The 16,683-nt window shown below is 40.9% G+C and overlaps 1 protein-coding gene across 1 annotated transcript in view; it reads right to left on the bottom strand.

Moving 5' to 3' along the window:
* The window catches only part of col1a2 (collagen, type I, alpha 2), a 50,591-nt gene extending 47,659 nt beyond the window's left edge, over positions 1 to 2,932 (bottom strand). Inside the window, 1 exon segment of the mRNA XM_052016928.1 lies at positions 2,851 to 2,932. Within this exon segment, the coding sequence (XP_051872888.1) occupies positions 2,851 to 2,932 (82 nt within the window).
* Positions 2,933 to 16,683: the final 13,751 nt, after the last annotated feature.

Raw genomic sequence — 16,683 nt, 5'->3', positions numbered from 1 at the left:
TCTGTCTTGATCATGAACTATGTGAGTCCAAGTACGTTAATTTTTAAGTACAGTGTAAATCTCACTTTCAGACTACTGACCAGCCCCTTTCCTGAGTCCATTTTTTAAAAGCAAGGCTGACAATTTTCTTTAGAATTTATTTCAAAAGATGTAATTATAGGAAACATTTTACATTGGCCAATGTACTTTAATTCTTTAATGCTTATTGTAAGAATATAAAGAACATTTAAATGGCTATCTCATCTTTAAAATTATTGTTTAATTAGATTAGCTCATATTTAGTAGTATTTAAACTAAATGCAAACAATTAAATGTGTATAGGTAAAAAATCATTTTTAAAAGAACTTTATTTATGCAGCACAGTAACAGGCCCTTCCAGCCCAACAAGCCCACGCTGTCCAATTACACCCATGTTAACCTACTAACCCGTACGTCTTTGGAATGTGGAAGGAAACCGGAGCACCCGGAGGAAACCCATGCAGTTATGGGGAGAATGTACAAACTCCTTACAGACAGCGACAGAAATTGAACTGCGATCACTGGCAATGTAATAGCATTACTCTAACCGCTACACTACCGTGCAAATGAGCACTTTATCATGCTTCAGATTAGAGTCAGCTTAAATGTTGACATTAGTTATCTAATGAGTTGAAAGAAAATAAAAAAGTTATTGCTTGGAGGATGAGCCAAGCCTGGAGGTGTTGGGTCAAGTTGGCACCCGGGTGGCAGTTCCGCCCCCTGACTCTGGCAGTGACCTTGCTGACTCAACAATGTTATTGCCAGGGGATCTGCTGTCACACAAACACAGCCAACCAGACACACCTCCTTGCCTTTAATTTCCTGCACTTTGATTCACCCTACACCATTCCTAGATCTGCCCTGCAACAGGATGATGATGGCAAGAGGTCACAAACCACATGTGTGTGTGTGTGTGTATATAAAAATATATATATGTATACACATACACAAACAATTTCAATGGACTGAGACCAAGTTATTCCTAAAAGGTTTAACAGTATAAGCACACTTGCTGCTTAACAGGATATATCTGCTTGGTTTGTGGTGGGAGTGACTTTTAACTGGTCAACCACATACTTGCAACTATGCCAAATAATATTTTAAAAAAGTTTCTGTGCCAAGTTCATTGAAATAGATGCTTCATGAAAGATATACTCTTACATGAATACAAGTTGAGCTTACTCTGGAAATTTGGGTTTGCACCTGAAGATAGGCTTCTCCCTGAGACAGGTGAATGGCACTTCAAGATGCACGAAACAACATGAACACATTGCACACCAGAAGGTTATGACTGTAGTAACCTTAAAGATTGGACTTAACAATTAGATTAACTCTTCAAAAAGAGGCAGAAGTAGAAATAAATTTCTTGGAATGTTCAAATGTGGCACAAAATACATAAAAATTGGGGTAGTATCCTCTTCTGGTTAAAAAAGAATAAAGTGATTCCTGTGAAAACGTCAAAAAATAACATTAATTTGTAATGTTGCATCTACGCAGCTAATTTGGCCAATTCACAATTACTTTCATTTTGAAGTGAAGATTCATTTCTCCCACCGCTTTCACAAATCCATTCCAACCAGGGTCAACTAGGCAACTACTTCGAATTACCAGCAGGAGGCTCCAAAGTTCATGTGTTGACTTTCAGATCTTTGCATTGCCAGGGTAGGTACAAAGGTGTAAGTATATGCACACATATATTCAAAGGCAAGTTAATTCAATTGTACTATAGATTGTATATTAACATATTATATGTCGAATATATTAAACAAATTGAAACAACGTTGTTATAAACGGGAAAAAAATCACCACACACATTCTGCATCTAAACACTTGAGGGAAATGATGAAGTGAATCTGTACTGAGGTTCTGCAGATGTTCCCTCATTCTTACTACCGATCTCCCACGTTGTCACTAATTCTTCTGCGCAGAGACCACGCCTTCTTAAGGTTTCACAAAAGTACTTCTCGAAACTAACTATTCAGAAGTCAGCCTTCAAACTGGACACTCAAGGTCGCCCTGCATTAACTAGCTCCACGGGCCAATGTAGCCACATCATATGGGTGGAACCAGGGAAATAAAAATCCAGGCGCGCGAAACACTGCTTGCTCACTTTGGACTGTCAGCAGAAGTTGCTGAAACCCCTTAACTTCGACTGCACTTGCAGTCTGCCTCGACAGGGAGGCAAAACGGCGGATTACAGTGAATACAGTACCGCGTGGTGGCGGTGTCCGCAAAATACTCGTTCCCTCCTCTCTGCCCAACTCAACGTTGTCACGGAAAACATTACTGACATCTGTTGCTATTAAGTAACCCCCCCCCCCCCCCCACCTCCCTTCCATCCAGCCCAAAACAGATCCTTTACAATGTCTTACTTTTTTCTATCTGAAGTTAACTCCACAACCTTATGACACCTGGGCTCAATGAAGCAGAAAAGCTGCAAATGCTGCCCGCAAAACCCATTCGCTGTATTTCGTTAGTTTCAAATTTTGTCTCACCCGCTTCTGAGTACTTCGTTACGAATTACGTTTTAAGCAAATATCTACGAACTTTTTTTTAAAGAAAAGAAAAAGTATGTACGAAGTAAGCGATGTGCAGATGCGTTTAACAAATACGTTGCCATTGTAATGGTTATTTGTTTAAGATAGATTGTTCGTTGCAAATTACAGGATTTATAACGGGATTTATACTTTTATTATTCTTGTTTCACTGCGATACGTTTTGATTAGTTTGAACTTCGGGTTTCTGAAAGAATCTGGCATGCTTTATCTTACTGGGCTGCAGCCTCCAAGCAAACATATACATTACATTGTCAGATTTAAAAGGGGCACTTACATTCGTCTCCATATTGGCCTCTTGCTACGAACGTCGTTACTGCAAGCAGCAACAAAATCCGTGTATCCACAAAGCTGAGCATGTCTAAATGATAGACATGCAGACTCCTTGTGAAAAATAGCCCAGACTTTTACCCAGCAAGCATAAAACAGAGGCGACGATAACTCCAGACTTTACAGAACCCTCCTGCCGAATCTCCAGCGTGATCTACCCTTCTTATAGTACAGGAGGATCCCTGTCTGCGTGTCAGGACATCCCCTTAACCAATAGAAACCCAATGGCCTAGCACTTTCAACCTCAACAGATCCATTGGAGGAGCATGTTCCAATGTGCACAGCCTGCCAGGAGATTACTGGCACAGCATCATTGGAATGACGATTCCAGAAACCCTTAATTGAATCCAGCCCTCTGCTTTGTCATTTCGGGCTTCACTTCGCTAGGGGGCTGTGGTGGGGTATTTAATACTTGTCCCACTTTCTAAAGAGGGAGACCATGTCAACAAACTGCCGGCAGTATTCGAGCAAGACCAGAAAACAGGGGCAACTCCGTGTGTGAACCCGAGGAACAGAACAGTTCAATTGTCTGCGCTGGGTAGCATATTAGCTTTGTTCATCGGCGACTCGATAACTTGCATCGGAAAGTATGGGTGTTTGTGGCAACCGCTTGCCAGTCATTAAATTCCAATGGATTTGGTAGAAACTTCGACTTATTAGTGGGGAGAAAAAACAACGACTTCAGACTATGCCAAACTGAGACTCACGCCCTTATCCCAAGAGTTCCAGCGGCTCCTTGATCTCAATCTGAGAGGCATTCAGTTTTAAAAGAGTCTTAAACACTTTAACCTTTTAATTCTTAAATTTTAATACTTGCATATCTTGTATGCAAACTGCCCAAAGCCAAAATTACAAATCAGCACACGGTAGAGAAACGGATCCTGTACAGGAGGGTTGACATAAAGATTTGTATGGGTGCATTGTAAAGGGAGATGCTCCTTCTCTCTCCCCCGCTGTCAGCAAATCGGCAACAGTTGAACTGCAACCCTGAAGTAGAGTAGCCATCAAATTAAGTGTATCTTAAATCAAAAGGAACTAAAGTATACACATCATAAGACATACACACGCAGTTAATTTTGAATTTCTTTTTTAATTTACACCAATATCAGTTTTTATGGTTTGATACAACTTGACTGTAAGATTACACAGGACTATAACCTACAAAGCACTGAACCAATAAAACCCTTTCATCAGATACAATAGGATGAGAAACATTTCGTCCTTCTATTCAAAATGTCAACTACATTAATTAATCCAAAATTCTGCCGATTTTCTCTGAAAACAGATTCATCCAGTGAAGTTGAACGCAAATAGTCTCCTGAAAAGCTTACATATTTCTCTTTAAATATAATGTTGCTGTTAAAATAGCCCGAATGTCCTTTTCATTGAAAAGCGAACACCCCTCGGAGTTGCCCTCGTTCTGATGGTGTGGCAAGTGTTATCTTTTAAATTGCTTTCGTAAAAGGTAACCCTTTCATTCTCGTCAGACAGACTGCATCCAAACTGTACTCGTGGCTTGACGGAAGTGCATTTAATTGTCAGTTTTTTTAAAGAAACGGATCGAATTGTGACTGCAGATCCAAATTCAAGTTACACCACATGAACCCAATTATATTGTGTGCTGGGGGAGGGGTGTGCCGTGTTCTAGAGGGTTTGGCTGCATCTTCCAAAGAGAAAGTGTCCAAAATATTTTAAGACAGAATGCAGCCTGCCTACTGTGCAGTGATTTTATTAGCAATGCAAATTTGTTTGAAGTATGTATTATTCTGAGAAAACCTCTAATTCTGTCCTGCAACCTGTCTGAATTGGCACTATATATAGATTATGGTGTTAACTGTAATCGTGTCTGAGATTTCCCAGATGATAAGGCGCGGCCCCCTATCAGGACCCGAGGGTTACAGAAGATGCCACATACTCAAATTCCTTTCTGTCTATTGAGGATATGAAATCAGATACATCATCAGTAATATCGCACGTTAATGTACTGATAACCTTTTGTTCATCTGTGACATTGCATGTCTCAGTTGAAAATCGCCCTGAAGTGAAATTTCTAGTTAAAACTGCGGCAGTATTTAACATGAGGCGCTCTGCAGTTCTCAGAGGCAGGTATGCAGCCTGGCTTTGGTCTGGAGATGCGCAGTTTTATCAGCGAATTCTTCACACGGGACTCGAGCCTAGAGGGAACAAAGACCAGAGGTCTCTTATTTCACTTAAAAAATGAGAAACCGGCAAGAAAAATCATGTCCAGACAAATAGAGCAACAGACGGCCTCGCCACCCCCTCCTTGTTGCAGCCTTGGCTTCTTATCATCCTGAAAATAAATGTGAAGATGTTAGATTGAGATTGAGTTATGGAGACATTTTGACTTTCACTGATGGCAAGACATCGATTTCAGCATTAATTAACAGCGAGATACTGAAATCTGTAATTATTTTTCAACTGGATGGAGAGATTTCGATCCCGGACACAATGGGAACAGCGGTTAAGTTTGTTCAGTCGCTGTTCGAGTCAGCATTTCATTCTTTTTATACAGCTGGATATGATTTCAAAATGACTACGATCCACAGGGAAAGATCATCCACCTCTTCTATCTTCCTGCTCTTCCAAAAAAATAAAAAAAGGAATTTTTAAGGGGGTAACTTTTATTTGTTAAGAAATAATTCATTTCTCGAGAATAAACAGCTCTCGAAGTTGATGGTTGCATTACGTACAATCTTTTGAAATTTATAATAGACCTTGGTTGGAAAAGTCAGATCAGTAACAATTATATCTTAATATAAGCTAATACAAGCAAAGAGAATGTCACTATATTAAAAACTGTAAATTTTATGCTAGCATTTAAATTTTAGTTCATCCATTAATCTGATGTATTTTAACAGGAAGCGAAGACCCAAGCAAAATTGCACTTGAAACAAAACAATTTGAAACAACAATCCTATTCAATTTGACATAACCATGCATTGCCTGTTGATAAGTATGCTGGTAATGTCGAAAATCAACAACATTACAGTGTTATTTGAGGCCACAATTAAATTATTAGGTTTTCCTCCATTACAATGTGACTTGTCAAATAAAAGAGCAAAAAGAGATTCTGGGAGGAAATCTTTTACAAGTCCTTCCTCTGCCATCATGGTACAGTTGTCAACTCTCCAGTAAGGTAACAATTCCAACAAAGGTCTCAACTTGAATCTCAGGAATGCGTCGTAGTGAGGGAAGAAGTTTAACAATCTCAAGAAAGCACCTTCCACATCATTGTGACACTCTTTCATTCCTTGGCTTCACAGTGTCAGAAGAATCAGTGATGGAAATATGGATGTGACATTAAGGAATGAAGAATCTTCAGAAATCAGTTCTTGGCTTGACCCATTGAAGTCCAGTCTTGTAGCATTGACCTATACAGGACTCTTAAAAAAAATCACACTTACCCAAATGCATCTTGGTGAACCTGAAGCAGATGGCAGGGATGATAGTAAACTCAACCACTTTTGAGAAAGATTCAACATTATAATTGCTTTTTGTTTGGAACAGATAGGTGGCATGGACGGGTTCAATCCTGACCTCAGGTGCTGTCTATGTGGAGTTTGCACAATCTCCTTTCAACGCCTGGGTTTCCTCTGGGTGCTCTGGTTTCCTCCCACATTGCAGTGTCATGTGGGTAAAGTGGCCAATGTGAATTGCCTTGGTGTGGAGGTGGGTGGTAGAATGTGAGAGGAGCTGATGAGAATGTTGGGAAGAATAAAATAGGATAGTGTAGGATGCTTGATGGCTAGTGCAGATTCATGGTCCAAAGGAACTCTGTATGAATCTGTGACCCTAAGGTGGTGGTACCATAGACACCTGAATGTATCCTTCCTGAAAAAGAAGTTCCCAGACATTGATTCTGGAGTGACATACCCCAGGGATTGGTAAAAGGCAAATCTTCTTATATATGATAGGTTGATCTTGAATATACAGGACACATTTTCAAAACTTACAGCTGAGACAAAACTTGGAAGTGTGGTAAATATTGAGGAAGAGAGTGATTGAGACAGAGGGCATAGACAGGCTGGTGGAATTTGTAGACATGTGGCATATGAAATGCGACAAAGGGTGAGATGGCAGATTTTGGTAGAAGAATGAGGCAGTACAAAAGGGCAGAGTTCTAATGTAGGTGCAGGAGCCTTCAGATCTGAGGTAAACTTCCACTGAAAGAAGGGATTTGAGCTGTAGGTTAAAGTGATTGACAAATTAACAAAGGTGACATAAAGGAAATCTTGCTAATGCAACAAATTGTTAAGGTCTGGATTTCACTAGCTGAAAGGATGGTGGAAGCATATTTAATTGTGGCTTTCAAAAGGGAATCGGATACATGAAGTAAAGCATTTTGTAGAAATTAGAGGGTAAGAGGAAAGGAATGTGACTTAACTGAATTGTCCTTGTGATGTATTTCACTTTGGTAGAACAACTTTTTAAAAAGCAGATAGTTTTTAAATAGGGAAGTGTTGGCATCTGGAGAGATCTGGTTATCCTTGTAGACAAATCACTGGAAGTTGAGATGTAGTTACAGAAAATAATAAGGAAGGCAAAACAATATGTTGGATATTATTGTAAGGGGATTTGAGGATATGAGTAAAGACATTATATTGCAATTATAGAGTACATACCTAGAACATTGATTACAAATCTGTTCTCCCTATCCAAGGAAGGATGTTTTTGCAATAATGGGAGTGCAACAAGGGTTCACCAGATTTATTCCTGTGTCGGGGGATTGCCTGATGACAAGAGATTAAGCAGATTGGACCTGTGCTCACTAAAGCTTAGGGAAATTAGATGTGGTCTCATTGAAACATATAAAATTCTTACATGACTTGAAAAACAAAGAAAAAGCTACAGATACAGGAAATATGAAAAAAAAAGCTGGAACACTCAGCAAGTCAGGTGACGTCTATGGAAAGAGAAACTTCAGGTCCATTACCCTCTGTCATTCTGGTCTTCAATAAGAAGTGTTAACCCTATTTCCCTTTCCACAGATGCTGCCTGACTTGGTGTTTCCAGCATTTTCAGTTTTTAATTCTAATGTGACTTGACAGAATTAATGCAGAAACAAATCTTCACCTGGATGATGTGTCTAGAACCAAGGGGTCACAGTCTCAAAGTAAGGGGTTGGCCATTCGGAATTGAGATGAGAAAAAGTTTCTTCTCTCAGAGGGTAGTGAGTTTTTGGAATTCTCTACCCTAGAGGGCTAATGAGGCCCAGTCACTGAGTATATTCATCATAGATTTTTGAATATTAAGGGAATCAAGCCTGAGGTGGATCTTGCGTCAGAGTTACTATTGCCCTGTGCAGTATTCGGACACCAATTCTAGCCAGGTGATATCTAAAGATCCTATAATTCCACTTACTGTCAATGACATCGGGGCAATATGGTAAACACCCCCTGGCATGAGGAATGGAAGTTCACACCATTACCTAACAATGTTCCTGCCACAAATTTAAAATTCTGCCCAAATGGCTTCATACTCCCAAATGATCTTGAGACTGATGAATAGTTTCAAGTCGGGTCAAGGCCTGTGCATAGGCAATCTCCAACTTTGGGCTCGTAAATGAATTGCATATTCCAATGACTTCTCATTGAGTATATTTAGCATTTGACTACAAGAACAAGGGCAGTTGATGCAGGGTGTCCACACAAAATATTCAAGTATCCCTTTGCCTCCACAGACGCTGCATGACCCGCAGACTTCCTCCAGCATTTTTTCGGTTTATTTTCAACATTGGAATTTCAGAACTCCTAAGAGTTGCTGTGGCTGAAGGTTGAATTTTAATTGAGCCTAACCTAGTTGCATTCAGAGATGGGAGCTTGGTTGCCTTCACTATGGGAGATGGGAGGAGGAGAGGGCCTGTAGAAGAGGGTGGCATGGCTCAAGAGAGAGGAAGAAGAAGGGAAGAGCTCTGAGCAGGAGGGTCTGTCACAATAGGCTTTCTGCGAATACTACCCCTACAATGCCAGTGGTGGAGCAATGATTCAGGAGACTTTCCCAATCCAAGGAGGTGCTTGCAGATATGTGGCACTTGCTATTGTCAAATTTGCAGCTGTCCAGCAGGACCAAAACCAACCAGCCAGTGCAGTGAAAGAAATTGTATTATACTTCTGCTCTGTTCATACTGGTGCTGCAAACATGAATAACAACTTGTAGCATGCTGCTAGCTTAGGGAGGTTACAGAGGGCCTCTGTTTGAGGAGACTTGAGTGATGTCCTTCTCCTTGGGAAAAGAGCAAATGAGGAAAATTTCCAGGACAGTGCTGTAAGGATTCATTCACTGCATCCTCACTGCAGTGAAAGATCTACACAAAAACCACGAGGAGCTTAGGAACCAAAAGGAATAACAGTTCTTCAAAAAACAGCTCATCATTGCCAAAGGCCAGAAGATAAAAATGGTCAACTCCCAATAATTATGCAACAGAGCAGGAACTGGTGCAGTAGAACCACATTCTCATGATATACATACCAGGTCTTTTCCTACATGAACTCCCACCATCGGAGATCAGCGGAGATCTCGGGAGCAGTGTCTTGGGACTGGAAAGGAAGTGGGGGTGGTGGTGTGGGGTGTGGGGTGTAGGAATTTGATAGATGGGAAGGTTCTGTGGCTGGGAGAGTTGAGCAGGGAAGGAGATGGTTGGATGGTGAGGTGGCAGGTAAAGTGGCAGGGGCTTGAGTTGTTGAGCTGGGGTGTGCTTGGGGATATGGGCTGGTGATGATTTGGAGGACTGAAAGTTGAGAGGAGAGGACATTAAGGAGATGACTGGGGAGGCTAGAGAACATCAACAGGGAGGTGGCTGGGGGTAATTACTAACTTTGGAAACCTAAAGAAAGTACTTATCCAGAGGATATCCAAAGGTCAGGTAGAGCTGGGCCCTTTAATTAAAGATGAAGCAGGCCACAATCTTCTAGTTAAAACCATTTTCATCTTTCAAGGTCTGCAGCATTTGTGGACTTCATAAGCTGGAGAGAGTTTAAACAAAGTGACATTAAAGTGAGCACTTCATACTATTTAATGTTACAGTGCATGCCCAATGGCTTTCTGCATCACACACATGATGTAACAGATTCACATGTCTACAAGTGGTCACTCAGGGCAGTGAGTACGCAACCTGGATTTTTGAAAGATCCAATGCATCACACTGTGATGGAAAGTAATAGAATTTCGATATCTTTTGCTACCTCATTGCCTCTTAATCAAGAACCACAAAACAACAGTGACACTGCAATTGCTTTTGAAATGATGTATCTGTAAATTGTGTATATTTATGAACAATATTTTCTGTATATTCACCATACCAATTCTGCCTTGGGGGTAATGAATGTAACTTGTTAACTCTTCCAGTGATAGTCAATTTTTAATTGATACATTAAAAATACAAGTTTAACTGTAGGCAGGAACCAATAGTACACAACTTTGGTGCATAAGTATTTTATGCAATTGTATGAAATTTCATAATTCATTATTTTACATGAATTGCCAGCTCCTTTAGCATGAATAGGTTAGGCCTCCTGTTAACATAATAGAGTGTATAATCCAAATATGTTAAATGTTTGTATAATAATGTTTGCATAGTAATGGGAAGTCTTTGAGAGAGGAAGCACAAATAGCAAAGTAGTGGTGTTGGAAGTACAACTTGGATAGACCTGACCCGTCATTCAGAATGGAAGACCATTGCCTTTCAACATTGATTATGTGTGGGGAGCTGAGGCAGGGTGGTAGAAAAAAGGAGTTGGAGACATAAGTGACTGCAGATGCCAGAATCTGGAGCAGCGTACAAAATGCTGAAGGAACTCAGCAGGTCAGGCAGCATCCATGGAGAGAAATGGACAGTTGATTTTTTTGGGTCGAGACCTATTACCTGGACTGAAAGATAGAGGGAGGTAGCTACTATAAACAGGTGGAGGGAAGGGCAGAGCAAGAGCTGGCAGGTGATAGGTGGATCCAGGTGAGGGGGTGTGTTTGGCAGATAGGGAAGGTGTCAGAAGGTGGGAATGGTGTCAGTAGCTAGGAGGTAATAGATGGAAGTGACAAAGGGCTGAAGGTGATGGAATCTGATAGGAGGGGAAGGTAGAGCATGGAGGGAGGTGGGAAGAGAACCAGTGGGAGGAATATGTGTGTGATGGGCAGATGTAGAGGGAAGAAGAGGGGAAAGAAATATGGTGATGAGGGCCAGGTGGATCAGGAGCAGAGAGAAAAGAGAACAGGGACAGAGGGGGAGCAGTAGCCAGAAGTTGGAGAATTCAGTGTTGCAGACTACTCAGGTGGAATATGAGGTGCTGTTCCTCTAACCTGCATCTAGCCTCAACTTGGCAGTGGAGGTGGTTGAGGACAGACATGTCGGTGTGGGATTGGAAAAGAGAATTAAAGTGGCTGAACTAAATTGTAATATTTTCAGATTTATGCCTTTTAAAGTATTTGTACTTCATATCTCATGCATTACTACATTATTATTAAAGCATTATTGGATTGCATGAGTTATTAGGTAAATCAATATTTTGAACTGGAAAAAATAGGGTGCAAATCTTTATATTTAGGGCTTTGCAAGTTAACTTAAGTTGCATTTTAAATGGACCTAGCTTTACTTTGAGCCATACCTGGGTAAAAGATTTTTTGGCCAAAGTTAATAAAATACTGGCCAATTTATTTTACCTCATCCACCATGATGTCCACCACATCCTCCCAGAGAAGTCCCAGGAGGCAACAACATAGCTCCTGTAGAATATCTTCCGTGTTAAAGACATACCTGTCCATTGAGTTTGATTGTGTGAGGTTGTATTTATTGTGGTATAATTCTAGCACACAATAGCATTAAAGGAGAAAGTAAACGTTACTTCTTGGAGGAGATTGGTTCTTCTAGTGGTTAACATATAGCGTATGTTATACACTAATTATATAATATAATAGCATTTATAATTCACATAAGATATTTATTTTCTGTGCAAAATGCAAAATATTAGTGTAAATGGGATTTGTGTAGGATTAGTATAAATAGGTGTTTGATGGAGAGCACAGACTTGCTGGGCTGAGAGGTCTGTTTCCAGGTCGGATGGTTGTATGATTCTATTTGTATGAGCACTGATTCTTTCAATGGTACTCAACAGATACCTGGGAAAAACACCACTCTAAAAATGAGAAGTAGGGAGATGAACATAATGAAGTTGTTGCAATAAACCAGAAAATATTTTTAATCATTGTGCTAGTTCATGACGATGCTGCAAGATTTTGCAAATATTTTCCTCTTCGACATTGTTTCATGTCAATTACATCATAGTCAAGCATTGAACAGCTTTATTCATCCAGAAAGACCTTGAAATGATCTGATAACAATCACTTTGAGGTATTGCTACAGATATTCAGAACCAGTCCATATCAGTTCACTTCTAATCGCCACAGTGTTTGGTCCACCTGCTTCACATCTTTATGTGGCAATTAGTGACAGTACAGTATCCAAAATACTTTCTTCATGCCACAGTTAACAGGCTTTCATGATAAGGAGTAAAATTAATTTACCATTACTTCTGTACTTTTCCTGTTAAGAACTCAAGAAAATAATTGATTCGGTTCTTTCTGAAAGAATATTTACAAATGAAGTTTTTGGGGACCCATTAAAATCTAACATTCTGAGGAAGGCAAAGCTTCCAAAGTCGCAAATGTGTGAGAAATTTGTCCTTCATCCTGAATAAAAGAATGACGCAAACTCCAGAATAGCCCCTCGGGGAAAAGCACATCTCTCATCCTCTTCACCAGTTCCACCAAGGTCACCAGTGCAGTACCAGATAGCATGGAGTCTGCCATTTCCTGGGTCATGTGCATTTCAGCAAGTTACATTCATATTCCAAATGACTGCAAAGGCCTGCTGCAGCCACAGAGCTCTTTTCAATTGAGAGGCAGGTTCTGGCTTTAAGCGGTGTAGAGTAGATTTATAAGCCTAGCCTCAGTCATGAACAAACTTTTCTAACCACCACTTCCTGAGAAACCACAAGAGAAGCAAGACCTGCCCTTTAAATTCTTTGTTTGCCATCATTCAGGGCACCCTTTACAGGAGAAGTAGCAAGTCCCTTTGTGCTCCTTATTCTCTAAATAATTATAAAACATCTTTGGATCTGGTTTGATTTTACTTGCCATTATCTTTCATACACTCTCATTGCTTTCCCAATTTTCCTTTCACTTTCACGCCTCCAATTCCTTTACTTCTCTAAGTTTTCTGCAGCATTGAGCTCCCTATCTCTTGTTAGTTTTCTTCCTTCTTACATTATCCTGCTCACTATACATTTAGTCAAACAAGGACCCTTATTTTGGCAATCCTACTCCAGATGAATATATTTCCCTTTATACCTCCATGAGTGCTTCCCATTGCTCTGACAGTGACTTACCTTCTAGTAGTTCCTTCCAGTTCACATGTGATAAATCACTTCTCAGCTTAGTAAAAATTACCTTACCCAAATGTAGAAACTTTACTCCTAGTTTTCATTGTCTTTTTTCATCAGCTTGCTAAATCCAACTGAATTATGATCACAAACACAAACTGCTCCTCCCAACAGAAACTCTTTCTACTTTGTCAGCTTCATTCCCTAAAACTAAACCCAGAATATCCTTCATCTTCCCCTCCTAAGCCTTGTCACAAACTTCCTAAAAAATATCCTCTGACGGCAATTTAAAGATTCTGAGACCTTTTTCCCTCCTAAACTATGCATTTCTTCATTAATATTGGGGTAATTGCAATCATTCACTGGTTCTGTCTTTGTTATTTGCATTTGTCAGAACATAGAACAGTACAAGACAGGAAGAGGCCCTTTGGCCCACGATATCTGTGCTGGACACAACACCAAATTAAACTAAATTTCTTGTGCCTGCACATGATCTATATTCCTCCATTCCCTCCATATTCATGCGTATATCTAAAAGCCTGTTCCAGGCACCGACCACACTCTGTGTAAAATATTTTCCCCGCATATCTCCTTTAAGCATTCCCCCTCTCACCTTAAATGCATGTTCTCTAGTATTTGACATTTCTACCTTGGGAAAAAGATTCTGACTGTCTCCCCTATCTATGACTCTCATGGGTCTCCCCTCAGCCTCTGACACTCTAGAGAAAACCCAAGTTTGTCCAACCTCTCCTTATAGCTCATACCCTCTAATCCAGGCAGCATCATGGTAAACCTCTTCAGTACCCTTTCTAAAACCTTCACATCCTTCCTGTAATGAGGCGACCAGAATTGCACACAATACTACAAGTGCGGCTTAACCAAATTTTTATTTAGCTGCATCATGATTTCCTTACTGTTATACTCAATGCCCTGACCAATAAAGGCAAGCATGCCATATGCCTTCTTTACCACCCTATCGACTTGCGTGACCACTTTCAGGGAGCTATGGACTTAGGTCCCAATATCCTTCTGTACATCAATGCTGTTAAGGGTCCTGCCATTAACCGTATACTTTCCCTTTACATTTGACCTCCAAAAGTGCAACACCTCTCACTTGCTTGGATTAAACTCTATCTGCCATTTCTGCGCCCATATCTGTGACTGATCGACATTTCTCTGCTGCATCCTTTGATAGCCCTCTGCACTGTCCACAACTGCACCAATCTTTGTGTTGTCTGCAAACTTATTAACCCACCCATCTTCATTTTAATCCAAGTATATATATGATGGATTAAAATGTAGATGGGAGGGTTAATAAGTTTGTGATATATAATATATACAGTATATCACTAACAACAAAAGCCCCAGCACCAATCCTTGCAGAATACCACTAGTCATGGACCTCTAGCCAGAATCACACCTTCCACCACTACTTCTGAATCCAAACTATCAAGTCACGATCAATCCCATGCATCTTTATCCTCTGGATCAGCCTACCATGAGGGACTTTGTCAAATGCCTCACTAAAGTCCATTTGCTTCAAAAATTTGCTCCTGTATTTCCTTGGGACTATTTGGAAGTCTAGAGTACACAAACAGCAGTGTGTTTGCCCTTTTATGTTCTAAAACGGAACTCATGTGGCCTCAGTCGAGACACGAGAGACTGCACATGCTGGAATCTGGAGCCACAAACAAGGTGCTGGAGGAACTCAGTGGATCATGCAGCATCTGTGGGAGGAAAGGAAATGTTGACATTTTGGGTTGAAAACCTACATCGGGAGGATCATTTGAGGATTTTTCTAACTATCATCCATTCTTACAGCTGTAATTGTTTCTTTAACCAATATTGCACCTCTCTCCTTTTTAACTCCCCTCCCTATCTTACCTGAAAACCCTGCAACCAGGATTATAAACTGCTGTCCCTACCCCTCTTTAAATCACATTTTAATAATCACGGAGACATCATGTATTCATGTATCCATTCATGACTTCAGCTCATCTGCCTGGTTCACTGAACTAAGCACCTTGCACAACCACACTCCTTTGCTCTCTGATCCTCGTTTGCTTTAGCTTCCAAACTCCAGTTACCAGTTTCCCGCCTTCCACTTCTAAATCTGCTTTTCTCCCATTCGAAGATATGCTTTTCATCCTACTGCCAAGCTAGCTTAAACCCACTCTTACAGCATTGCAACCTCACTAACATACTGGTGCAAAAAATGAGGTAACGTGCCTTAATGACTACCACCCAATGGCTCTGACATCCACCATCATGAAGCGCATCGAGAGGCTGGTTACGGCATGCATTAACTCCAGCCTTCCAGACAACCTCAGCCCACTTCAATTTGCCCTCCGCTATAACAGGTCCATGGTGGACGCCGTCTCTCTGGTCCTACCCTCATCTCTAGAACATCTGGATAACAAAGACACCTACATCAGTCTCCTGTTTATTGACTATTGCTCCACTTTTAGCATCATAATTCCAAACAAATTAATCTCCAAACTCCTAGACCTAGGACTCAGCACCTCCCTTTGCAAATGGATCCTTGACTTCCTGACCAACAGACCACAATCAGTGAGGATTGACAGCAATACCTCTGCCATGATTATCCTCAACATTGGTGCTCCACAAGGTTGTATCATTAGCTCCTCATTTTACCCCCTATATATTCATGACCTAGTGGCCAGATTCTCCTCTAACTCCATCTACAAGTTTGCAGATGATACCACTGTAGTGGGCTGTATCTCAGATAATGATGTGTCAGAGTACAGGGAGGAGATAGGGAGATTAGTGACAAGGTGTGATGACAACAACCTTTCCCTCAATGTCAGCAAAACAAAAGAGCTAGTCACTAACTTCAGGAAGCAGAGCGGAGTACACACCCCTGTCCGTATCAAAGATACTGAGGTGGAGATGGTTGAGACCCTCAAGTTCCTAGGTGTAACTGTCACCAATAACTCGTCCTGGTCCAACCACGTAGACACTATGGCCAAGATAGCGCACTAGCGCCTCTACTTCCTCAGAAGGCTGAGGAAATTTGGCATGTCCCCATTGACACCAATTTTGATAGATGCACCATGGAAAGCATCCCATCCGGATGCACCACGGCTTGGTATGGCAACTGCTCTGCCCAAGACCGCAAGAAACTGCAGAAAATTGTAGACACTGCCCAATCTATCACAAAAACCAACCTTCCCTCCATGGACTATTGTCTACATTTCTCGTTGTCTTGGGAAAGCAGCCAACATAATCAAAGGCTCCTCCCACCCTGGACAATCTCTTTTCTCCCCGCTTCCATCGGGTAGAAGACACAAATGCTTGAAAGCACTCACCACAAGGCTCAAGGGCAGCTTCTATCCACTGTTATAAGAATCTTGAATGGACGTCTTGTA

The sequence above is a fragment of the Pristis pectinata genome, chromosome 5 (genome assembly GCF_009764475.1).
Source record: "Pristis pectinata isolate sPriPec2 chromosome 5, sPriPec2.1.pri, whole genome shotgun sequence".
In the NCBI taxonomy this organism is placed as follows: Eukaryota; Metazoa; Chordata; class Chondrichthyes; order Rhinopristiformes; family Pristidae; genus Pristis; species Pristis pectinata.
Note: the sequence above shows the minus strand (reverse complement) of the source record. Positions and strands in the feature narration are given on the sequence as shown.